Source organism: Anopheles gambiae, chromosome 3, assembly GCF_943734735.2.
Source record: "Anopheles gambiae chromosome 3, idAnoGambNW_F1_1, whole genome shotgun sequence".
NCBI lineage: Eukaryota > Metazoa > Arthropoda > Insecta > Diptera > Culicidae > Anopheles > Anopheles gambiae.
In genome coordinates, this window is record NC_064602.1 from 1,440,216 (window position 1) to 1,466,363 (window position 26,148).

Consider the following 26,148-nt stretch of genomic DNA (forward strand, 5'->3'; position numbering starts at 1 on the left):
CATATTGTACAGGACCTCCTCTTCCACCCGTTGTTTTTTCACTGTCACAGTACAGGGACTGCTTGCTGCATGCTTTGCATCGGCACCTGAGGCAATTCTAGGAAGCAATTCTCTTCCTACGCCGGACCGTTAGGGTGCGCAGGGATGATTTATTTCACAGTCCGATGTCCGATGTCCGAAACCACTAAAGACAGGCTAAAGACAGTCCATCCTGTCTCGCGTTCCTCTAGCCCTTTTCGTACCATTGATGGTAGCTAGATGGGCACAATCCATTTATGCATATCTCTCTCCCTGCTCTTTCTCTTCCTCTCTCTCTCTCTCTCTCTCTCTCTCTCTCTCTCTCTCTCTCTCTCTCTCGGTCTATTACTTCGCTCAGATTCCGTTACACCGATCCGTCATCCCGGGTGCGGGAATCCAATAACCGTGAGCCAAAAATCGATCCACCGTTCGTACCATTCGTCACTTCGCATCGATTGGTGTGTATGTGTATGTGTGCCTGACGCTTGGCTTCTCGGTTTGGCCCCTTTTTTTTAAACCCCCTTTTTGCCCACTCGATTTCGGATTGATGAGTTTATGTGATTTATTAGATGCAGATTCGTCCCAACAATCCCTTATCCATCGTCGGACACGCTAGAGATATCGTATGCTTGCAAAAATAGTTTCTCTCTCTCTCTCTCTCTTGCTGTCTCATGCTGTTTCTCTTCCGTTTAATATACAACCAACGGGTGGTAGGTTTCATGGTAGCGGTTAGTCCTTTTTTGCTTATCGACAAACGAACGAGTGAGTGCGAAAAATATGAAACGATTCAGTTTGCATTTGCATAACTGTCCCACATGCAGACTGTGCTGTGTGGAGGGAATTAGTGATTTTTTTATTGGAAAATTGTATTACCCTCTCCTCGTTTGCTGGAACGAACGAGTTTCGGAACGAAATTTAGCTCAGTCTGGAGACGGTTTGGTGAATATTGTGTGATTTATTTGAATTTAAATGCAAAAGCTAGATACCCATGAGAGCTACAATTTCAATTTCCAACCACATTATACATGCATCAATCCGACACTTTCTCGAATCAATTTTAATAGAACCAATTATGTAAACCAATCCTTTCATTACAACAACTTCCACAGCACGTGATCTTTCCCCTTCCTAGAGCACACACACGCACACCCTGTGCAAAGTTATCGGTGGGCTTAAGCTACAGCGATAGAGTCTTCGGGTGAATTATTGTGCCCGGTGTCTCTGCACAACGTTTTGTGAAGCTTCACATCAGAAAGCACACAATTTCAACACCACCAGCATCCACCCGCAAAGCCCGCATGACACGAGGCAGGCCGAACCCATAAAGCCATTCCGGGAATTCAAAGACACCTCGCCGTAATTAGGTAATGAGCGTCGTACCGACCAGGATCGGGCTGGATGGATGGATGTTTTATCGGCCGTCGAACATCTTGCCGGTGCCGTACCAACCCGACCGGAATGCGCAGCACAATGTCTCCTGCAAGTAAGGCAGGACAGAGATTGACACTGATGCTCTCGGGAGGACACTGATCTCCTTCTTCTTCTGTTGCCGTTGCCGATTCTTCAAAGCCCTTGGTTATTTCTTTTCAATTCCTTTCTTTTGCTACCTCATCACATGTCGTGTCTTGATCCGGTCGCCTATCGGGGTAGATTGAAGTGTGACGAAAAGGACGACACCAAACACACGCACACTGATGGTGTAAATAGCAGTAGAGCAGCTTACATACACTAAGCTCGTAAATTAGCCCCCGGTTACAAGGTAAGCAATTGAGATACCGATCAGGTGTGAAGATAAGCCGAAGCTCATTGTAGACACAAACAAGCACAAACAACCAGTTGTACGGTTTGAGATGAGAACTTATGGTTCATGGGATACAGGGGAAGAAGTATCGGCGTTTGGAAAGCAATTTAGATACGGCTGGAGCTGACCCACGGTGCCACGGGTTTTTGTCTATGCCTTGCGCCACGAAATTACGCGCCATAGGTCGTCGAAGACAATGTTAAGCGACAATGTGTTGCTGGGTGCAACAGCTGGCCAGTTATGCGCCCTGGCTGCTGTTTTCGGTGGCTCTTTACAGGCGCTTCACGGCTTATCCCTTAGCTTTACGGCTCAATTAAACAGAGTGCGGAGTGACACGCGAGCAACGGCTGTAATAATGACAACTCGTAATTGAAAGCTGGGGAAAAACGATACGAACCATCTGTGAGGGAGCGTGTGCTGGTAGTGCCCGTGGGGTGCTGCATTGGATTAAGCTGCACTTTATTGTGATTTGCTTAACTGCAATTGAATCCGAGTTAATGGCTTCCGTTTCCTGTTGGAGTCGTTCGTCGGTATGGATGAAAATAATTGGCGATGCTTTTTGGACTTTTTAAACAACCGTTGTTGTCTGCGTGTTGCGGGCCAACGATTGCGCACGTATCGTTTGAGCAAGAAGCTCAACAGCTCTATCAAAAACACCCCGAACGCCAATCCATGACCGATCCCCAGCACGATCCACACCATGATCAGATCGTTAAACGAAATGATCTCATTCTCTACGAACACAAACTTTTGCTCAAACATTTGCCGACGATCCTGTTCCGTTTGCCAGTAGCGCATCAGCCCGCTTTCGTAAATACGGTCCAGATAGACCTTAAACCGTGGATACAACAAAAACGAACGCGAAAACGTGTAAGAAGCCGACAGGGAGAGGATATTCTCCGCCACGATGTGCACCCGCGGCCGAACGTTGTACCCGTGCAGGTTGTAATGCCGGTTGGTCCAGCGTAGGAAAAAGTCCCATGCAACAGGACACTGCATCAGGGTGCCGTAGTCCTGCTCCCCGTCGAACGTGAACCAGTAGTCGGCCGCCTTCCGCACGCGTCCTGTTAACGATGGACGAAACGAAAGAACCGTTGCAGTAGCCTCACCTACGTACAGCAGGGTGTCGGTTTGCAGGAATTCGGCCACCGTCTTTGGATCGGGCGGATAGCGGCTGGAGCTCATCAGCGCCAACAGCTTGGCTTGGTACGCTTCGGAAAGGATGAAAAACACAACCAAGCAGGCGAACAGCACGATACGTTCCCTGCGAGATACGCTGGCCGCGTCCAGGTCCACACCGAAGATGAGAGTATCGAGCAGGCTGTGCCGAAAGTGGCGCTTAGCTATGCAGGAACCAACCAGCAGGGCAACGATCAGTACAATCCAAGCAGTCGAGGCAAACGGTCGCAGGAGATGCTGCAGGATCTCGTACTTTTGCGTTTTGGGAATGATCAGACACACTCCGTTCATCTCGGGCAGGACATGCTGCACCGAGTTCGTATCCGGCCGGAAGGTTCGATCGATCAAGATCTCTATGTGACCCTCATCCAGCTCCTTGTTGAACCATTGCATCAGCTCCATGGTTGAATTCAGCTCGTAAACAGTCACATGCCAGCGCAGTTTCATGTGCACCAAAATGGTACGAAACACGTTCCAATCGTAGCCTACCACTTGTCCCTGCTCGTTGATGCGTATACATATTGGAAACCCATAGCCTACTATCTTCACCACTGGGTGACGATCGGCATCGAAGCGATCGGAAAACATTTGGCGCATAGGTACGTCATGAGGCACGATCACTAGGCCCATGTTATAGTCAGTGCTAATAAGGAGCGGTGGTTGAAATTCAAACGGAGGCGGTACAATCACTATAAAGTTGATCGATGAAAACAATTCACTGAGCAGAAACACGATTCGCCCATTCAGGAAACGCAGATCGGACAAAAGGAGTATGATGTAGATGTCCCGGTTGTTAGCAGCAAAGTAGTTGGGCTGTTGTCGTCCAAAAACCTTCACATCGGTGCCCTTAAAAGATGTACAAGTATTCGTATTATCATCACAATGAAATAAAGTATCATTCCAACCATACCATCATAGTTTCGACATCATCTGCTCCCATTATGATCAGCTGTCTAGTTTGGACATGCGACGGCAGAGCGTTGTTAAACATCGGAATCATTAGTTTGCCTGCTCTCCAAGCAAGCCGATCAATCACCGCTTTGACAAATGACTCATTTGTTCCCGCAAGGGTGTAAGTTTCGATCGGTATGGAGGTTGATTCGAGAAGAATTCGTTCTACCAAAGAAGCGGTGCTTTCCGCCTTGTAGTCATCTGGAGCGGGCTTTACCACTAAAGAAGCATTAGCACTGGAGGTGACGAAACACACGAGTACTACTACACACAGTAGCTTACGCGTCATGTTTAGTTGAAGGTTTGGTAGCTGAAACACAACTGAATGAACTGAGGTCCTCCTCGTCCAACAATTAATATGAGTAATTATAGTAAAAATTAAACTTTGTTAGCTATGTCACAAAATTGTTCCCTTGGGGATGGCAAATCATTTCAACTTTGCATATGGAATAGCTAACTGTCAAGGGATTCATTACCTCAGACCAACATCAACTTTTGTCAACCTGTGGCACAATATAGTGTGATGTTACAAGAGCGGCATTGGTCAAAGATATTCAATTGCACACTATCGTCTCAACCCACCTTCAATGGAACAAAACCGCTCCCGACGATACTTTGCTGGATGCCGCCCAGTAACAAACCCGGCTCCAACGTTACCATGATGAGCCGCTAAGCTTGAGAAATTAATTATCCCTCAGAACGCTCACTGCCGCCGTGGTGCTGCTGCTCTGGTGGCGCTGGTCTCGCTAGTCTAATATTCCACGCCCGTGGAGAAATTTTTCGGTCAATTTAGTTTGCGCGCGCTTACACGATCCGATCGGTTCACTGTGCCGATGGGATGATTTGTGAGAAAATCTTGAGAATGACGAATGATGCCCCTCCGTGACCAAGAAGGGGCTCTAGACTAGTGTCCCGTGTGTCCCACGATGATCACCAAGGAAGGGAGGAAAAAACGATTATCGAGCACGACTTCCGGAAGTGATCTCGTTCTCATCGGGGTCGATGGGAACCCGATCGATGAGTGTGATAGATCGGAAGAATTTTTCGCTCTTACTACGAGTACGGCCGGAAGAAGCGGATAAACACGCAGCGAGTTGCGTTGGAGATGGGATGACAAGGAAATATTTTGATTAGCAATTTATCATACATTTCGCTTATTGGTATAATAACAGCTCCTCGTATTTTAAGGGTTATAAAGAAGTTTCAGTCCAGATTTTCATGCCTGCAAAAAGTCAACCCCGTGGTAACATCTTCAAATCGATCGTTACTTCAACGGGGGCATTCAAAAGACACCGCGCAAGCACACAGCCCAGCCAAACCCGTTGGCACAAAGCTTTCCGAAATGCTTTCCGGTCGCTGCGTTAAACCCGTACCGAAGCGATGAAGATAATTAATAAATATGCTCGATCGGTGATTTCTTCTCTCTTGCTCTCTCTCTCTCTCTCTCTCTCTCTCTCTCTCTTTTTTTCTTTACCCGGTGATACTCTCAACGCTTACACCCGCTTCCCGATGCCGTGCAAACGGTGTTCGGTGCGAGGAGGTTTACAATTTTTCAGTCTCAATTATGGGCTATTACCTTGTGGGCCTCGCGAGCCGAACCGTAAGCTCCGCCGAGTTACATAAGTATCCGATCGGTATCGGAAAAATGTGAATCCCGGCGGAAGTTCTGGAGTGGAGAGCAAAAAAAACAAGCAACACAAACGATCAGTTCGATCAGTAGCTTCAGTAAACCCTCCACACCCCATCTTGCAGCAAAGCGCCGCATCACTGGAAGCAATCGATGAGACACAGAAATGTCATTATTGCTTATTAAATTGTTCACCATGCGTGTTAACCAGGCTAGAGCTTATACGGGGTAAGGAACTTGGTTTCTAGCATTCTGAATTCATTCCAGATCGAGCGCACTCGAGATTGGACATCGAGTGGAGGTTAATCGAATTCACCAACAATTCACCTTGGAGACCATTCTGTGATCTAATTGGCGATCGAGTCGGAGATAGAGATCTCCGGCAGGTGCGGGTAGAACCGAAAGCGCCATCACTTCTGCATCGGAAGGGGTAACAATCCTAGCAATGTGACTCGTTTCCGATTGAAACCCCGGAGGCCGGCCCGGCAGGGGGAGAATGACCTCCGTGGTCGTCGGCCTGCGTGAAAGCGAAACTCGCGAAGCGCAAGTGTGATTAAACGGGGACCTGCTGATAATCGCCGATAATTACTAATAGCCGGGAAGGGTTCGATTGGCTAGTGCGTTGGGCAGAGAGTTATTTTGATTTTTCGAGAATTCAATCGATTCTTGACGGGGGAAGAAGGTTCATTTAAACGGTTCCAACGACAGGATGGCTGTGATTGTTGAGCGCGACAGTGTTGAGGGTTGTTCGGATTTGCTTCTGAAGTTGTTGAAGAGATGAATGGTCCTTAGCTGTTAGTGTGTTGAAAATGATTTACAGCATTATAGGCCATAACTAATAATCACATCATACCAGTGCCTCCAGTCTGGACTTACCTTAATGACTTCAATTGACAAGACCAGTTCTGTACACGATCTTCCCCCAAAACTCAGAAAAGATAACATGCTCCTTCGATCCCCAAAGGCTACGAACTTGTGCCGATCTTAAATAACAAGACACAGCCCTTCTTACCCTAATCAGATTGCACGCAATTGTTTTTCACGAAAGAGTCGCTTGGTCGCCGTCGGGAAGGCTCTCGTGCCGGTGAAAGGATGCCGCTTGTTAGGAATCATTTTCAGCTTAACACCTCCGAGGCAGTTTGCGAGGCGGTGAGTATAAATGGAGCCGATCGAGAGTGTCTTGTCCTGCGGGGCGAATGGCTTTTCTGCGAACGTGTTGAAATGCAGGAACGGGCAGCTTAAAAGGCTCATTTCAGCACGCGACACGTTTCTGCCCGGAGCCGATTGGTACGTGTGTTGTGAAGTTGCAACGCCGTTTCAGGATTTCAGGATAATGGACTTTTTGAGGTGCTTCTGTTGTTTCTTTTCCCGATTGCAAAGAGGTTTCTTGAAGTTTTCGAACTTGAACGAATAGATCGTTCTTACGGAACTCACAAATCTTGTGTGGTCATCATACCACCGTCCATAAAATAATCATAGCACACTACGGTTGCTATGCCGTTACACGTCTCTGTTCCGCTCCCTTTGTTTTGGGGAGACTGAGAATAGAAAAAAAATCCCTTCCCTCCAAATCCTTCCATTGCTGGGATGAACCCATAGGCAACCATAGCGAATGAATAAACCGTGGCCCAACTAAAGTCCATCCTAAAGTCCCGTGAGTATCCATTCTTCGTCATCGACGGCTTATTCTTCACGCCGAAACATCATTTACATCAGTGAGCACTAGATGGAGCACCGGATAATTGTGCAACAACAGAGAGAGAGAGAGAGAAAGAAAAAGTACAGAAGATCATAATTTGAATTTAATTAATAAGCGTAAACAATCCCTTCCTCCAGTGTGGCGTAGATGTATGTAGATGAGTCAAAGGCAAGTGCGGCCGACCAGCCCGCTTACAGTGTTGGCGGCGGAGCAAACACAGAGGTCACTAGCGCCGTGGGACAGAACAGTGCCGCCCTTTGCCATGCTTGCTTTCTTGTAAGTCATCAGCGTACCACACCGTGGCTTTACCGTGGTGGCGGCATCCGTCTTTGTCGACTTTCTCGACACAATTTTGCTACCGTTTTTAGCTTAATCGAGCCGCGCACAGCACCAGAACGATTAGCGGTGATCCTAATGTGACGGATCGTATGCGTACATGGGGCTTCTTGTTCTCAGCCCTCAGCTCTAATTACACGCGCGTCCGTCTATGGTGCGATGTTTTAGGAGTATTGCACTCGCTCTCAGTTCCTCGTGGAACGTAGGTTTTTTTGATGTCTGGAATTTCCGGCCTCCTGTCTGCAAACACCGTTGCGTACGCTGTTCATCATCACAGTTCGCTTATCGATCGCTAATTGATGTCTTTCGCAGGTTCTCCCAGTGCTGGGAATTTTTCGACCACCGCCGATGACCTCGTGGTCCGAGTACGAGCGGGTGGAGATGTTTATGATAAATTGTAACACTGGCCAGTGCCGTGGGAACCGATGGGATGATGGTGATGGTGTGGGTTGATTACCCATGCACGGGCAGGGACTAGCAGCTACCTGTTGAAATGGTACCGGTAGCGGTGGCGTCGATAGTGCTGTTGTCCGTTACCTAAACATTTGGCTTTTTTCCCTTGCCCAGGTATGCGTGCGGTTAGGGATGTAATTTAATAAAATTGTTACCATTGGCAAGCGGATTCCTTTTCGGGGGCGGGTTCTTTACGCGCTTAGGGCAACGATTTACGCTAATCTGGATGTGAGACTGTACCAGTTTGTTTGCAACCTCATAAATGCGTAGGCTTGAGATTGAGATCGAAATCGGAAGCTACATGGTGCATCGGAAATATGTACTTGAAACCACAAATACAGTTTGCAGTTTTCTAAACTCCCATGACGGACAAGTGTTTTTTTAGGTTCGAATTTATCTTCTTTTTTCGATGAAATTGTTTCAATATGAAGCCTCAAACACGCTTTGAGGTTTTTGTTAGATTTTTATATTGTATCCATGTCCTGTTGTTAGGAAAAGATTTGCTTTGTCGTAAGAAAATTTGCCCATTTGTGCTTAATTTCCCTGGGAAAGCTTTAGCCCAAGATCCCGATAGCCTATTGTTGAGACAAATGAGCAATTCTTCACTTTCCTTCCACCAAGCAATTAGCTTTCGATACATAATTACAACTATTTAATTTTACCTTGCAATTTCTTAAACATAACTACCATATTCTCCCATTTAATGACATTAAACAGCAACTAGAATGTTAATCAACGCCGTTGCGAGCGCAAACTGGGAAGAAAAGCACAAATGGACCAAACGCACACTCACACTGTTCTCCTTTTTCAGCACCAAAACTGTACCGAACGCAAAAAATACGCAGCCTGTAAAGCATTCAAGGCCCAAACATTATAGATTTGGCTTCTTTGTAGCAACATTGGCACGAATTCCACGCTCCAGCCTCGCTTCGGAGGGGGTTTTTGCATTCGGCGGCCTTCGCCCCAGTCGTGCCGTACCGGTGATTAGGGATTATTGTTTGAATAATGATCAGCTACCGGGCGGAGGGCAATCAGTGCAAGACGACCGCGCGGCACTGCCCTTAGCAACCCGCCGGCTACTTAGACAAAACTAAAGGGCAACAAAATGTGCTACTAAGACGGTGGAATCTCAGGAGGTAACGTCGGTGCCAGGTCGGTGGAATACATATTTTGAGCAAAGAGAAGAGAAAAAAAATAAAACGCCACAACCAACGAAAGTGTAAACGAAAGCGAGAAGCTAAATAATAATGAAGGCCAAAGTGAAAAACCCGGGCAGAAGAATTGGAGAGGAAAATATATAAACACTCCACTCATCATTTACCATTAACGATACCGCCCTCCCGTTTCCCCCTGGTGCGTGTACGGATGTGCGAATGTTTGCGCTCCCGAGTTGCGTTCTGCGCCTTGGCTGAGTTTGTGTTGCAGCATCTTCCGTTGCGCATCGATGCATGCGCAAGTAAGCACGCAAGCAAGCAGATAAGCGAGGTGAGCTGCACTTTACGCAGGAAGGATCTACGCACGACTGGGCACTTGGAGGATGATATTGTATTGTGATTTTTTGTCCGTTTTTTTGTTCCGACTGTTGAGATGAGATCCGGAAGGAACAAGTTTAAATTATGATCTGGAAAAAAATTGCATTTTTTCATAGATGATATTGAAGGTAAACCACAAGCTGTGTGTTGGCATTTCTACGACAGTTTAAATGTACTTTACATCTTTACATATTGCCTCCTTTTCCTTCTGCAGCTCAATTGGGAGTTTAAAAGCGAGAGTGCGAATGGGGGAAAACACTCGAAGTGCGTTGAACACGAACAAGTCCATTCAGTGGCACCTCTTCTTTTCTCCGTCTTTACAGCCATCCTTCCATTTCAGCACCAAATTTCCTCTTTTGCCAAATCAAATCGCTCAAAATCCATTCGCCGGAATATTCTTTGCCGAATGCTACAAAGCCTCTTACCCCTGTTCAGCTCTTAGGAGTGCATAGGTTGTGGAAGGAAATTATGCAATTTTTTTTGAACCTCTCTTGCTTCCCGCGTCTATTTCCCGATATACTGCTGACCACTTCCATCCGGACGCGGTACAATTTGATGGGGAGACGTTCACCTTGCCACCGAGCAACCCCCAAAAACCGGAACATTATCTGCCGGAACGGAAGACAGCGAGAGAGAGAGAGAGAAAGAAATAAAGCCGTCGGGATGCTGGAAGTGCTCACGGCCTGTATGATACGCGGAATGTTGCCGAAGTTCTTAGAACTATCAGTGTAATTTGAATAATTTTCCATTGTGCCGATAGAGAAAGAGAGCGCGCGAGAAGGCTCATAATGGTCGCTCAGGTTTGTTCACCTTCCGACGGGCATGTTTTGGGGGAGAAAGAACGATTTTCGGATTTTTCACCCCAACAAACACAACCCGAGGTGCGTCCAGTGACGAAAAAGTCGTTGAACTGGTGGCCACGGATAATTGATGCCGGAGGGTTGCAACGGGCACTTCCGACCTGGCCCCCGGGAAAACGCAAAGGAACCGATACCTTTTTAGCATTTCAATGAACTATAACTGTAGGATGATGTTTGTTGTGCGTTAATCAATCGGCGGCTAATAATCGAGAGCAGTGAGAGGTTCCCTTGTTACTTTGGAAAATGAGGCATGAAAGCCATTGGAAGCTCATTCACGTGTGGAGGTGGAGTATCAGAAGCGAGCGTTTATCTATTTCAGCGTTTAAAAGGCACACGTTAAACAGCAAACACTTCTAAGGAATCTTTCTTGCACTCTTGTGTAAGATCGTCCTATACCTAGAATCAATAAATTTGCCACATTTCACACAAACTTCTAATCGCTGGCGCCGCACCAACCCTGAACTCATAACTCCCAAACTGCCTCAAGTCGGGTACATATGTTTTTGCTTTGTTTTCCAAGAAAGCAACACACATCCCGTGGGTTTCATAATCGACTGGCTTTAGGCTCACCAATTGCAACAATGGCCATTTAGGGCAACAAAAGCTCAGCAACAGTAACAGCATCCCATGTAATGTGTCGGAGGAAGCCGGTCAAATTAGGCTAAAATTTACGACTGTCATAAACCGATCGGGATCCTCTGGTGGTGCGCCTTTGGTGTCGAACTGGTTTTGTGACCTTCACAGATCTCGGGTCAGCTCTATCCGTCATTCATCCGCAGTTCGATTGACCCATACCAGGGGCTTCAGTTCACATCCGACAATAGTCAGTTATCGTTCCGGTTATCGCCCCAGAGGGTGGTAAATTAGGGCCGGGGCACAACCGACGCAGGTCGGTTTCGCCCACCCCGTCCTGTGCAGGTAGTTTTATGTCTTCGTGCAGTGGGAACGATATCGGAAGGATGGCTGTTATCGGAAATCAGATCCGAGTTCGAGATTCTTTCGCAACCGATTCCGCCAGAAGTTCTCCCAGGGCAAGTCCCACGGAAGCCGTGGAAGCAATTTTCCACCAATTCTTGTCGCCCTTGTGGAGACGTTTTTCACCATCAAAACGGCTTCATAAGTTGTTTTCGTTGTGCGTTTTGCACTTTTTGTTTGTTTGTTTGGATTTGCTAGGGGTTCGCTTGTTGCTTGTTGGTCCGGAGAAGTTGAACCCAGTTGCTTGGCGCCATGAAGTGTAATTTATGAAGTGTGGGTTTGGCTTTTGTTGGGACTGCCTAACACCTCGTAAATTGCTTCAGATATTGCGAGACACAATGTAGTTCCCATGTGGATAAGACTAGGGAAACGGATAACCTATAAGAGTTCAATTTACAACTTAACTATCTAAAACGTCTTCAAAAGTGATGGAATATGATGCAACGTGTCTTAAATTGAATACAGTGACGTCAAATACACCCCTGCCAGGTAAACCACAAATCCAATTAGATCATCTCGGCACCTCTAGTCTTCTATCCGTCGAGTCATAACGATCCACCTTAGAATCTAATCAATCGATCTAGCAACGTTTCCTGTAGCCTTCCGGCTTTACGACACAGGCCACTGATCGCGGAGTGGCGCGAGTGAATCGAGCTCCCCGGGTGACGCATAGTGGAGCACTCCGGTAAGGTGCGTAAGGTACCACAAATTCGAAAATCATTGTAATCAGACAAAACGTGCCAGTCGGCTAAGACGAAGTGTGAAGACGGTAATAACACACTGCTTGGCTGGCGTTACCAAGAACCGACAGCTACCAGCACGGGTAGATGATGCCAATCGGTGGGACGATCTGCAACAATAACGACAGCTCGAGAGAGCTTGGTTGGTTGTTGGATGTGTGGAGCTACACTGCTGGATGTATGACTACGTTTGGCAAAATTATGGCAAAATTACTCCAAGTTGAAACGATTTTGATGTTGGCAGTTTTTCAAGAAGTCTAGTTTCATTTTCAAAATAGTCTTGTTCAAGGATGCTGGTCCTACTTTATTGCTATTTTAACATACTATTCTTATGAAACATACAATCCGACCATCCCTGTAGCTCGCCCTGTACAGAGAGATGTTTGCAAGTCTAACCCCATCAAAGACCGTACAGCAAAGAACACTATGGCCCCCCCTACACAACACCTACCACACAAAAACTAACCGAAGCAAAGCGCATTTTCCACAAGTCATCTCGCAGTCAACGGCTCCAGACGAACGACGGCGACGACAGACACCGATCGACGATGCTTACCCACCGACGATCGATCACCACCTTCAAGCCGTGATCTACAAAACCGTCCTAATAGTTCACCCTCTTACGGGTAAATTGCCAGTAATTCTTACGTTTTGCTGCCACCGACGAGGCCCCTGCCCTTTTTCTGGCTTTCCTTTCGCTAATCAGCCTCCACGTTCGATACGATCGTTACGATCGTGAAGACGTGCTGGAAGTTTTGGGCGTATAATTTAATTACCAAAAACCAATCGAGTGGCACGTAATTCGGGTCTCAGGTCTACCTCGGGACTCGGGTCCCTGTTGGGGGAGCTGGTTGGAGCGATGGGTAATTGATCAGACCCAATTTTTCTGGACGACCTACGTACACAGAGGACTGGAAAAAAAATGGGAAGACACACCATTGACCGTCACCTTACGGTATGGCTAGTGAATGTCCTTCGTCCGTTGGTCGCTGGTCCCGAACAGGTTCGCTGGGGCTGCTGTGGAATGTTTTCTTTCCTTCAACTTCGAACTACAAAGACAATTCCAACTCGCACAAATTAGTTATCACTCGATCGCCGAACAATCGTTTAGCGTTTATCGTTTATTTTGTGGGTATATTTCGTATATGCCCCCCCCCCCCCCCCCCCCGCGTCCCATTCGCTCCCCTTCGTTTCTCCTTCTTTCGCCTGTTATCGTTCATTCCGTTTTCGATTTCACACCTTAATTTCGAGCAATTGCGTACCATTATCGAGGTATTTCACCCTGACGACGATGACGGTACGGTTTTTCGCTGTTCGATTTTCGGGGCAAAATTCCAGCCAAACCAGACAGAGAGACCCAGGAGAGATGTCTACAATCGAGAGTAACCTACTCGCAAACACATTGGTCACACATTAATTTCTTAAATATACACATTTAGTCTTGCCTCTCTCTTTATACTGCTTTTCTTATTACTTGTTCGTTCTCCTTACTTGCCTGATCCTGTTGGGGAGCACTGCTGCAATGGAGTTGCTTAAGAACGGTAGCATTATTGAAACTGAATTAGTGTATTGTTTGATGTTTACTCTACTTATCCTAAACTGCTCTTGGTATGTTAGCTTTCCTCATAGTGGTTTGTGCAATTATTGATTCTTTTTACAAGTACTTCATGCCTTATTCTATATTTACTGAACCTTGTTTAACGATGATTTCTATCTTAAACGATCTTCGCTGTACATGATCATAGCACCTCTGATATCACTCCACTAAGCCACTTCTTACACCTGTACAGTATATTACAAAACCCTCTATCTATTCTGCTGCTTAATCCCGCGAAAGCAGCTCATTCAATGCCGCTATGTACGTCTGGGCCATCTGAAGCGTTTCAAACTTGGACAGCTTACGATCGTTCCCCAGCGAAGGAACCACATCTCTTAAGCGATCGAACGCATCGTTCAGACTGTTCATTCTCCGGCGCTCCCGTGCATTCGCTGCCAGTCGGCGCTTCTTCACTACTTCCGGCTGCACCACGACCACCGATTGTCCACTGGATTGCGAAGGAGTGGGCGAGACTGAGCTGCTGGAACTGTGTGTCGGGCTGGCTCGATTGCGAGCGATCGGTACGGTGTACGGGTTGTAGTAGCTCCCAGCGATCGGATGATGCTGAGCGACAGTAACAGGCCGTTTCGCAGTACCACAAGTAGTAGCTGAAGATTGGAGAGCATGGCTTTGGGACGAGGCGAGTGGTTGTGTACTTTCCTCACGCTTCTGGTAGTTGTTTAGCAGGACGGGACGCTCGGAAGTAGTGCTCGTTTCCGTCATACCATAGCGAGGAACAGTTGGGCAGGCAGTTTTGAAATTGTTATTAGCGTAGCTGTAGTATGATTCGCAGGATGCGTTTTGATTACTGGCGCTGGTGTTACTGGGAACACCCGATCCAGAGCCTCCTCCACTGCAGTATCCATAGTTTGTGTACGGACTGGATGGACTGTATTCTGCGGGACTTGTGTTGTTGAAGTACGATTCAGGACTCGACACCGGCCCTGGGCTGTGATAGCCCTCCGAGGATGCACTGTCCGTTCCATAGCCATAGCAGAGCCCTGAACCTCCCATACTCATGGCAGACATTCCGTTGTAATGGTTGTAGGACGAGGTGTCCAACATAGCTCCTGCTCCGGAACCCATCATTCCACCGCCACCGTACATCGTAGAATGATTGTACTGCTGCTGCTGCTGCTGCACGTATGCCGAAGTCATTTTCAATCACTGGATAGTCTTCGTTTAAGTCACCTGGTTTGGTCACGGACGCAAACACGCATTAACGATCTTCAAAATGAAACGTCAATTATAAAATTCCCGCCACCACTTGTCACAGAATCGAAAAGAACGATTTCCACTATCACTGCTGTCCTGCTGAAGATCACGATCAGATCACAAAGCACTTCCTTTATTTCTGTACACCATGCACACTTTGCACTCTATCCAGACGTACACGGATATTTTAATCGACAAATTAAGTATCATTAACGTCACACTGGAAACAAAAACGCTCTGACTCTGGGCACGATCGCTAAACTGATCTTCGAGGTGAGCCGCAGCATCAATGTATGGTTCGTCCGATTTCGACAAGGTTTCGTAATCGAATGATCGAACGTGCTCTGGTCCCGGTCGTGGCCCCTGGTGAGTCGGGAAGAACGCAATACCTTCGTGCGTACGAAGAGCTGCTCCGTGGCCGGGATCTTCTACGGCCTACGGAAATCTCTACATCGCGTCAGGTGGATCTCGCGTGCCTCTACAACCGCCGAATCGAAAGATCAAAACAAAGCAAAACGCAGCGGGATACGCTTGGATGGACGTGTGATTGGTCGATCCCTCCCGAAGGGAAAGAGCCGGCGATCGCTGCTGGAAGAATGTTCCATCCTATTCTGCCGCTCGGCTGAGGTGTGTACGGTCGCCTCGCAATCGACAAATGCGTATGATCGTTTCTTCTCGTTTATCGGAAGTTTCTTTTGCGTTCATTTTCCGGCACGATCGACCTGCGAGGAGAGGACCGTGCACGGTATAGTCACCAGTGTTGGGACGTTCGGTCGAAGGGCTTGACGTAGCAGCCGGTGCTGATGAAACGATCACTCCACGCTTGCTTCTCTTTGGGATGAAGGATTCTTTTTTCTTTGTTGCAACTACTACACGATATGAGAAGCAAAATGACGAAAATGCACAAATGGAAGTTACGATTACTTAACTACAACATTGACTATATTGATGCGGATCAATGCAGAAAGGGATGTTAAGGATCAAACAGTTCCGATTGGGGATAAACGTCCCAAGGAAAGCTGATCTATTCGAGATTTCCGGGTGGAATAAATCCTGTTAACACAATGTGAAATACAACTGGGAAAAGAAACAAGATGATAAAATGGATCTATTGTCACAGTTTTGTGAGAATCTGGATCAAATTGCATAAGGTGCAAAGAATACCAAATTTAACTCAAAAAGTCATTGTATGAAATATGGAGCAAGTCAAAGTATTTAAAAGTTTTTATATAAATTGATAGAGTTTAATGGAAATTATATTAAAACGCAAAATATCATACAAAAGCTACTGAAACACAATGAACTTGCCATTCACCTGTTGCAAAACCAATTCTTAATGAGCAAAACAACAGGCTGGGAATGAAAATGGCAAATGCCGAATATTCACACGGTTCGCCTAGCTGCTGCTGTGCACCATTATTGAACCATTTTTACCATGCATTTGGCACCATCCAACACATTCAACAGATGGCATCTAATTTACCCCAAAACAAAACAAAACAACACTGCTTACTGTCTACTCAAAATTGATCCAAATCGGTGCCCCATGGTGAGTGCTCCAGTATGAAGCGATTTCTACATTTTAAGGACTCCCGGCCTGGCAGAGTGGCGCCCAGAGTGGTCAACCGGTGTTACTCCCCAAGGCCAATGCCAGTTGGTCCAGTTTGATGCCCTTAATCACTGAGTGGCACCTACCGGAGAGGGGCCAAAACCGTTCAAGCCCATTTATCGCCATTCGAACGAATTATCTCGCGTGGAAAAACAATTGAACATAACGCGCCCCATAATGGTGGTCGCGATCGCGATGGTTGGTTTCTTCTCACCTCAACGCGTTTGCGCACTTCGGTGTCGGAGGCAGGGTTTTGGGAGGGCAAAATTGATTTAAATGTGTCTACCCGGCGCCCGGTCTGTTAAACACTGATTTGATTAAATTTGATTGCTCTACAATTAATGAAAGATTACTATAAAGAGAGAGAGAGAGAGAGAGAGAGCTTCAACTACGCTCCCCGACGCCGACCAGATGGAACATTGTTTGCGTATTTCAATGCTAGACGCGGGGCGTTTAGAGTTTAGGAGCAGTTTGTTCAGGCTTGCATCTACAAATAGCATAATGGAACTCTCTTCTCACACAATCGAACCCGTCACATGGGGAATCACTTGGAAGTGGAATCTTGGCCAAAGCGTGCATTAGAAGATCGAGCGATAGTTTTTACATTATTCAACGGCACGGCTTAATTAATTCTCACCCAAACGCACTCACCCACCGGATGGCAAACATTGGTATTTGTTTGCGAACAATCGTACTAATTTCACGCCCTCGAATCCAACCTGCCACCAACCTGCCGGACCGTCTCAAAGAGGAGGATGTACAAACACTCCAAATGAAAGGGAAAAAAGTGCAACCACCCGCCAGGCGTGAAAATGCAGCAAAGCGCTTGTCGCTGTGCGGGAAAGGACACGCACATACACACACACTGTATACCAGCAAAGAGGTCCGTTCCACACGGTAGGTGGCCCACATCCTGGATGATTTAATCTAGCCGAGTTTTGCGCGCTTCCGTACGGAGGACGGCATCGAGCAGGCCTCGCCTGGTGCTCGCTTTAGTCTAACGCGGCATGAAATGAAGCATGCTTTGTTGCAAATTACCACGCTCTAGCAAGGGTTCCACCACGGGGGGTTACTACTCAACCTTTTTTCTTATTTTTGCTGCTACAATATCCTTTCCTGCCATTCCCATCCTGCCATGTCTATACGCCGAAAGGATATGGAGGATAAGCGCCACAATGTCTTGTGCAGTGCGGCAAACGGGTGACTCAGCGAAAGTGTTTGGGTTTCAGTTTTTTCTCAGCAACACAATCCATTTACCTCTTAATTTTGACTGTATTCCGAATCCAGAAACTTTGGCTTGGAATTGTTCGTTTAATTAAGTTTTTTTTGTGCTCCAAAACTACTATAAATGTGATGCGGTTGCGGTAGCGTGTAAAGCGAACACATCCGAAGTGGGAAAGCAGTACAGCAACAATTACGAATGACATCCATCTTAATGAGACCCACCTACAGAACCCGATTTAACCGAGGTTAACCGCAACCACATGGATCATAAACAGTGGAAAGGACAAGTCATAAAAAGTACGGATCAAACAGGACGAAACCACACACTTGAATCTTGTGATTTGTTGATTGAGCACTGATTCCGAGGACATTCGACCGACTGTAGGAGTCTTGTACGCTCCAACGACATTAAAACCAGCAACATTTCAGCATGTGCAATGGACAATCCCCTTCGAACGGTAGTGTACATAGTTGTTTAATGTGTCGCTTCTTTTGATCTATTCCAGGGCATTCCAGTTTTGGACAGCATAATGATGATGACCCACGTCGTTTTGTGGCTACAAAATACAATCAAACAAAATCAAACACTTTTCACAAAAACGCTCCTGTGTGCTCGTTGTGTTTATTTAATTTACAGCCGGTAAATCTATAAATACGAAAACGAGCACCTTTCGAGAGACTGCGAAAAGTTCTACCTTGCTGTTGCTGCCGTTACTGATAAAAACGCCAATATCGATACCGAAAAAAGGGTTTTTATTGGAAAGGGCAGGCAAAAAGAAACAGTATAGACACCGTTAGAGGGTTTTTTTTGTTGTGCTCTACCACTTCTTTTACGCTGAGCCGGTAAACCTTTCGCCTATCGCCAGACCGATAAAAAGTGGACTGCGGCGTCTTCTGGGTACCACTTTGCATCGATCCCACCAACCCGCGCTCGGGGGACGGGGAGGAGGCTTATTTTCTTCCGAAATTGTTTTTCCTTCCCATCCTGTCTCTCTCACTCTCGGTTGGCTTCGGGCGATATGCACGATAAAATTGAGATAATCGGAAGCGTTTAAAGTGATCTCGGAGGTACCGGCGGGTAAAGCACCGCCATCAAGTGGCAATCGACACGGTGGAACGATGGTACGGAAGCTACCAATAAAAGGGATACTGCAGTGATGCAGTTTTGAGATGCAGTTCAAGATCAAATTATTATTATTATTATTGCTATATCGCAGCACTACTGTAGCGGGGTAGGTTTCAGTTGGTTGAGATCTTGTGAGGATCTTTGTAACGAACTAGGACGCGATCCACGGTGATCATATCATACGAAGCGGTAATGGTGACGCAGTTAGCAGTTAATCCTTCGAAGACAACACATTAAACGTGCACAGGCGTATACAATGTACGCCAAAGAAGTGATGATAGAAAGTAAGATACCCAACACCCATCATGTTCCAAGCAAGCAAGTCTAACAAGCCTGATCTACACATTAATGATCCAGCCATTAATCTTGATGTAGTTGATCCAATTTCTCGCCAAACCTCACCACAGTTGTGGTAATAATTTGCTAGCTTGTTGCTGCCTTTCCTTTGCCAAAAACAAAACCGTTCTGCCAACTGTCCATCATTGTCCCGCAAATGTAGCGCCCACTCCCGAGATTCTCACTCCGCAAAAGTTTGGAATTTAATTTTGACGACCTCTTGGAAGGTTCCCGTTTACCGCCTGCTCACCCGTCACCACACTCCGACACACCCTATCGAATCGAGAACAATAGACGGCGTACTGTCTGGCCCTCGGACAAATAAACCGTATCGATATCGTACAAGGTAAGGGCGGTTAATGTGGCGGTGCGGGACAACAAAGGTGGCGCTAAACTCGGCCCAAATTACAGGGTTTTGGGCGGGATGAAGAAAGGACGAACTGGACCATATCCACTGGTGTGTGTAAGATGATCCTTTGACCGAGAATCCCGGACCCGAACGTGGGCGTACACCACTTGCCAAACCCACACGGAAAACCGATTAGCTCGTTCCACAGGGCCAGTGTTTGTGTGTGACTGTGGTCGAAGTCAACAAGGGCAGTGAGCTGTGTGACAGTTTGTGAGCTTTTGCTGCTGGAATGCTGCTCGAGAAGATCCCGGGATTTCTCATTTACCTTCAAATAAAAAGTCTAATAAACGTCCTTCTCAACTTGACGAACGCGGGGAGTGGGGGAAAGCACTGCCATCCTACGGCAAAGGCAATGCCGCCTCCGGTAAAAGCCCAAATCCTGGAGAAAGGATGACATAACCTATCGAGATCCTTCTTCCTTTCTAGGCTGCTCCCGTTTCTGTAGCTGACCGAGCTCATCACTCAGTGGTCGTGTTTGATTTCCAAAGCCAGCACCGATGCCCCGAATACACGGTAACAGAACGTGGGCCAGCCCACTATTAGCACCTTCGTCTTTGATCCTGCCTTAGTCGGTCCGCTCTCTGTCGGCGCGGCTCTCCAGCGTTCTCTCGATTCAATTATTCATTGCTTTGTTTTGTGCGTGGGCATTGCGGTGCCCTTCATTGGGTTAAGAAAAACTGCTGCCAATTTATAACTATTTCACTTTCCGGTTCGGCTTCTACGGGGTCGCAGCTTGAAAGGCTATCATTATGATTTTGCGTCGGCTGGTTGGTTTGTACATCGCTAAAGAGGGAATCGCCCGATGTGCTAATGACTTTGACGGGCTTTGCTTCTTTTCTTAGAGTGGCGGTCGGCGGTTCCGCAGGCCAGCCCAGCTGACCACCACAAATTTGCCAATTGACGGATCGGGGTTTGACAGTTCCCAGAGAGTGTTTGAGATTGGACCCGGGCCCAGGTAAGGAGGGCCAGATGGGATGCTGCCCTTGGGAGGAGGGCCTTCGGTTTCGAAGTAGATCGGATGGCGCCTGGTAAAACAATAGCCACGATGTCTAGGGCTAATGATTCGCGGCCAGACTGAGTGGCAGGTGGTGTGGGTTAGGCGACTCTTGCTTCCCACATAAATCATGTCTAAAATTTGCCAATCGTAGAGTTCGGTTAGGAAAAGATCTGCTCATCGCACACTACCAACTGTAATATAATGAGCCTTACGCTCCACCGGAACTGCACCGAGGAAAGGCGATCGGAAAACGGTTAGAAAAATGCGTTGCGGAAATGGATAACCGCTTAACACCGTTGGCCTTTACACCCTTTTACCTTTTGCTTATGAACAAAAAAAAGCCCCTAGACCCAGTCTTCCAAAAGTACCGCCGTCTACAAATTGCTCACCGTATTAAGCGCGAGCGGGTGAACGAAACCGCACACCTCTACAAGAATCCGGATGAACTTCCCTTGTTTCTTGCTTGCTGTTGATGCTGATGCTGCTGCTGCGGCTGCTACAGAACACGCTGGATGATGATGGTGCGAAGATGATTATAGTCTTCCGAATTATTACCGAAGTGAGAGCATGTTTACGGGCAAGTCAACCGTCCGCGGTCTGCGCTTTGGTTCGCGCGGCTGTCAACCGTGGACTAGCGGAGTAGGCTGCGTAAATCGATTTACTACTCTACTCATTAACCCTTAGGGCGCTTTTTGGTGGGGTTTTATTTATTTATCAAGTGGATGAAGTCTCCTCAACGTTACTACGGCAACCCGCCAAAGCATGTGCTAGGAAAGGCTTGCACCAGGCTCTTCTGCCCCTGAATGTTCCAAGGGTTAAAATTGTTCCAAGGGTTGCCCCTGAAGGGTTAAAATACCAATCAATCGGCGCCTGATCGTGTAATCTCCGCGATCTTTTCCACCTTGTTCTCGATTGGGGTGTTGCCGGAGGTCTTTCTCGAAGCGCAAAACGCACCACTTTCTTTCGTTGCCCGTTCCATGTAAGATGAACTGACCCTGAGGCGAGGAGAGGGCACGCGTTTTTTTACACCTCCAGTGTGGTTTTCTCTTCCGCGCGTTCTAATTGAGAAACTGCCTTAGGTGAGAGAGAGAGAGAGAGAGAGAGAGAGAGAGAGAGAGAGAGAGAGAGAGAGAGAAGGAGAGCTTTTTGTGGGGGTAAGTGGTGAAGTGATTTTCGGCAATGATGCCCTCCAGTTGAGAAAGACGAGAGAGAGAGACGTTGAAAAGGTATTTGCTTCTCTTTACTTCCGGCATACCACGAGGCATCATCCCCTAGAGGCGCGCGCGAGTTGTTACCCAACACGGGCTCAACCCACCGCCGTATGCCTGGTTGAGTTGGGCGTTTCCATTTTAGTGGATTTTTCCCCAAAACTACGTAAGGCAAGATTCCTCCCTGAAGGTGAGTGTACTTGGATACGGCGTAGTATCGATCGGATCTGTCGATCTGTCTGTACGTTGCATGGACCTCACCTTTGCGATAGAATTCGGAAGAAGTCAACGGAGACTGGGCAGACTTCGGCTTCAGTATTGGATTGCAATCACAGCCCGACCGATCGCTACCGAGCGTCGATGTCGATTAATGGATGATGGATTAATTTCGTCGAGAGATTCATCTCGCAGCGATGGTTTGGAGAAGGAGAGAAAACGGAAGCAAACCCATCGTGCCCTCAGGGACTGACCGGGAGGTTGCGTTAAGGTTACCGGGGTGCATGTCCGTTGCGGTGTTGGTGTTTATTAGAGGCGCTGAGCTTTTCTCGATTTATTCTAACGGTGTGCAATTATGTCATTAACCGGAAATTTGAACCTTCCTCCTTCTGTCCAGACCCAGAGTCCAGGGGAAGAGCTTGGAGTGGAGTAGTTGTTGGGGCCGCTTGTTTTGGAAACCATTAGCCGATACATTATCGATGCACAATCGACTGGATACAATTAAATCGCGCGTTCAATGACCAATTCGTCCACGTGATTAGGTCCGAAATCATATCATAAACAGTTAGCTCTAGTAAAAGGGGATAAGAAGGTTGCATTGTTTAAGGGGCATTTGTTGTTATCTGTTTATGATGTATGCAGCTCTTTTTTGTTGGAAAATTGGAAAATTGGGTGATGTTTGAAACGGACTGTTTGTAATTATGTGTCCTTTTCGTGCAGTTACCGCTTTCAAAGCAATAGAAATGGCACATGAATAAGTGAAACTAAACACAAAAATGTATTTATCTATATTACCAGCCCTTTCTAAAGCGTATTGCATATTTGTCTTTCTTTCCGTTTTGATTTAAAATCTCATTTTATCTTCAAAATTATATTCATCCCTAAAGTGATTGTATCGAGAAACAGGAAATAATACGTGTTGAAAATTCCTTAGCCTTTTGCCTTCAAACAATGAAACGGTCAATTTGAAATCTAGACTCCTCGCTTCGATTTGACATATGCACCAAAAATTGGTGGTCACTGTTTCGATGGCGTTTCTGAAGGGATGATGCTGCTGTCAATGCCGGGAATCTTGATTGTTTACAAAACTTACCAAAACTCAAGCTACACATTGTAAGAAAAGGTGATTATTTGCACATTTGGAGAGTAATTTCGCTAAAAATATACCTTAAACATCTATTTTTACAATTTGTACTCCTTTTCAAACCATCAGTACAGTGAAATTATTGATTTAAATCCATAAACACGATGGTGAATGAAAAACGCAGATCCCGTTCCCGAGAGCGGGACACCCGGCCGGATCGGGACCGTGAAAGGGAACGCGAAAGAGAACGCGACCGGGATCGGGACCGGGACCGAGAGCGTGAACGTGAGCGAGACCGTGAGCGAGAACGAGAACGTGACCGGGATCGTGACTGGGATCGAAGGCGGGACCGTGAACGTGAACGGCACCGGGAATTGCAGCAGCGAGATCGTCCGGGAGATCGGGACCGTGCTGAACGGGACCGCGAACGTGACCGAGACCGCGACCGGGATCGAGCGGAGGACAAAGATAAAGCACGCAAAGACAAGCTTGACGATGAGCAGGAAGAAGAGCTTAAGAAGGGAGACCCCAAAGCGGCATTGACTAAAGAAGACCTGGTTAAGAAGGAGCCGCTTTCTTTGGAGGAACTGTTGGCGAAAAAGAAAGCGGAAGAGGCCGCTCGTAGCAAGCCGGTCTTCATCACGAAAGAGCAGCGTGCCGCCGAAGCACTGAAGCGTCGGCAGGAGGAAGTGGCTGCCATGAAAGCAGCAGCAGCAGCAAATGTGCCAAAGTTTGGTGATGTCCCCGTTACAACGCTGCTGAATCGCGAAAAGCGAGACCCGCTCGACAAGTACGACCGACGCGAGCGGGAACGAAAGGCTATCAACGACGAGCGGGACAAGGATAAGGATACGGACAAGCGGCGTTCAGGTGCGGCAGGTACGGAGCCTGAACCGGTCGTAAAAGATAAGGAAAAGGAGCAGGAAGCCATCCGGGAGCGATATCTGGGCATTGTGAAGAAGAAGCGACGTGTACGACGCTTGAACGATCGTAAGTTTGTGTTCGATTGGGACGCCGGTGAGGATACGTCGATCGATTACAACAACCTATACAAGGAGCGCCACCACGTGCAGTTCTACGGACGAGGACACGTGGCCGGCATCGACATAAAGGAGCAGAAGCGCAAGCAGAGCAAATTCTACGGCGATCTGCTCGAGAAACGCCGTACCGAGGCGGAAAAGGAGCAGGAAAAGGTTCGCCTGAAGAAGGTGAAGAAGAAGGAGGACAAACAGAAGTGGGACGATCGGCACTGGTCGGAGAAGGAAGTGGACGAGATGACGGAGCGCGACTGGCGTATCTTCCGGGAGGATTACAACATCACGATCAAGGGTGGCAAGATTCCGAACCCGATCCGCTCGTGGCTGGAGTCCGGCTTTCCGAAAGAGATTCTGGAGATTATCGACAAGGTTGGGTACAAGGATCCGACCCCTATTCAGCGGCAGGCCATCCCGATCGGGTTGCAGAATCGAGACATTATCGGTATCGCTGAGACTGGTTCCGGCAAAACGCTTGCTTTCCTGATTCCGCTGCTGACGTGGATTCAGTCCCTGCCCAAGATCGACCGGCTCGAGACGGCTGACCAGGGCCCGTACGCGATTATCCTGGCGCCAACGCGTGAACTTGCGCAGCAAATCGAGGAGGAAACGCAAAAGTTCGGTACACCGCTCGGAATACGCACGGTCGTCGTGGTCGGCGGTCTGTCCCGTGAGGAGCAAGGATTCCGGCTGCGGTTGGGCTGTGAGATAGTGATTGCCACGCCGGGTCGTTTGATTGACGTGCTGGAAAATCGCTATCTCGTGCTGAACCAATGTACGTACATCGTCATGGACGAGGCAGATCGTATGATTGACATGGGCTTCGAGCCGGACGTACAGAAGATTCTGGAGTACATGCCCGTATCGAACCTGAAACCGGACACGGAGGAAGCGGAAGACGCATCGAAGCTGATGGAAAACTTCAACACCAAGAAGAAGTACCGGCAGACGGTGATGTTTACCGCAACGATGCCTCCGGCTGTGGAACGACTCGCCCGGACGTACCTTCGTCGACCGGCGACCGTGTACATTGGCTCGATCGGCAAACCGACGGAGCGCACGGAACAGATCATACACATCATGGGCGAAAACGACAAGCGCAAGAAGCTGATGGAGATTCTGTCGCGCGGTGTCGAGCCGCCGTGCATCATCTTCGTCAACCAGAAGAAGGGCGCGGACGTGCTGGCCAAGGGTCTGGAGAAGCTGGGCTACAACGCCTGTACGCTGCACGGTGGCAAGGGCCAGGAGCAGCGTGAGTATGCGCTTGCCTCGCTCAAGAACGGCTCGAAGGACATTCTGGTCGCGACGGACGTGGCTGGACGTGGTATTGACATTAAGGACGTGTCGCTGGTCATCAACTACGATATGGCGAAATCGATCGAGGACTACACGCATCGTATCGGTCGTACGGGTCGTGCCGGTAAGACGGGTTGTGCGATCTCGTTCTGCACCAAGGACGACAGCCATCTGTTCTACGATCTGAAGCAGATGCTTATGTCTAGCCCGGTGTCGGTGTGTCCGCCGGAGCTGATGAATCATCCCGATGCGCAGCACAAACCGGGCACGGTAGTGACGAAGAAGCGTCGGGAAGAGAAAATATTTGCCTAAGCAGCAGCAGTAAGGAGTCTGTATGTGTGTGTGTATTTGGAAGTAATAAATCATTCTTAATCAGTAGGATTTTTAGCGTTCGTTAAACCATTAAATGATCATTATGATGTGTAGAGTAAAACACTTTATGTATATTTCAAAACTATTCAAAATAAAGTTCCAATTCTCACCATTTCTGATTAAATTTTATTAAAATATGATTAAACGCTAGAACCGGTTCAATCTGACCGTTGAGAATTTAAATTGACTGCATCTGGAACGTGCAGTGACTTTGCTGTCAGTTGACAGTTGAAAGATTTTGAATTTTTCCAAAC

The 26,148-nt window shown here is 47.5% G+C and overlaps 3 protein-coding genes across 3 annotated transcripts; 1 reads left to right on the forward strand and 2 right to left on the reverse strand.

Annotated features, from left to right (window-relative positions):
• Nucleotides 1–1,378: 1,378 nt before the first annotated feature.
• Nucleotides 1,379–3,839, reverse strand: LOC133394008 (uncharacterized). Its single transcript, XM_061662153.1, has 3 exons — nt 2,425–3,839; nt 1,468–1,495; nt 1,379–1,412 (listed from the first exon to the last, which is right to left on the reverse strand). Exons 1-3 carry the CDS (start codon nt 3,626–3,628, stop codon nt 1,379–1,381), a joined length of 1,266 nt encoding a protein of 421 aa, XP_061518137.1. The 5' UTR covers nt 3,629–3,839.
• Nucleotides 3,840–13,912: 10,073 nt separating this feature from the next.
• Nucleotides 13,913–14,955, reverse strand: LOC1278135 (RNA-binding protein MEX3B). The gene has a single exon (XM_317677.4). It carries the CDS (start codon nt 14,924–14,926, stop codon nt 13,994–13,996), a length of 933 nt encoding a protein of 310 aa, XP_317677.4. The 5' UTR covers nt 14,927–14,955; the 3' UTR covers nt 13,913–13,993.
• Nucleotides 14,956–23,125: 8,170 nt separating this feature from the next.
• Nucleotides 23,126–25,903, forward strand: LOC1278134 (probable ATP-dependent RNA helicase DDX23). The gene is made up of 2 exons (XM_061660595.1): nt 23,126–23,231; nt 23,322–25,903. The coding sequence occupies exon 2, from the start codon at nt 23,357–23,359 to the stop codon at nt 25,832–25,834; it is 2,478 nt and encodes an 825-aa protein (XP_061516579.1). The 5' UTR covers nt 23,126–23,231; nt 23,322–23,356; the 3' UTR covers nt 25,835–25,903.
• Nucleotides 25,904–26,148: the final 245 nt, after the last annotated feature.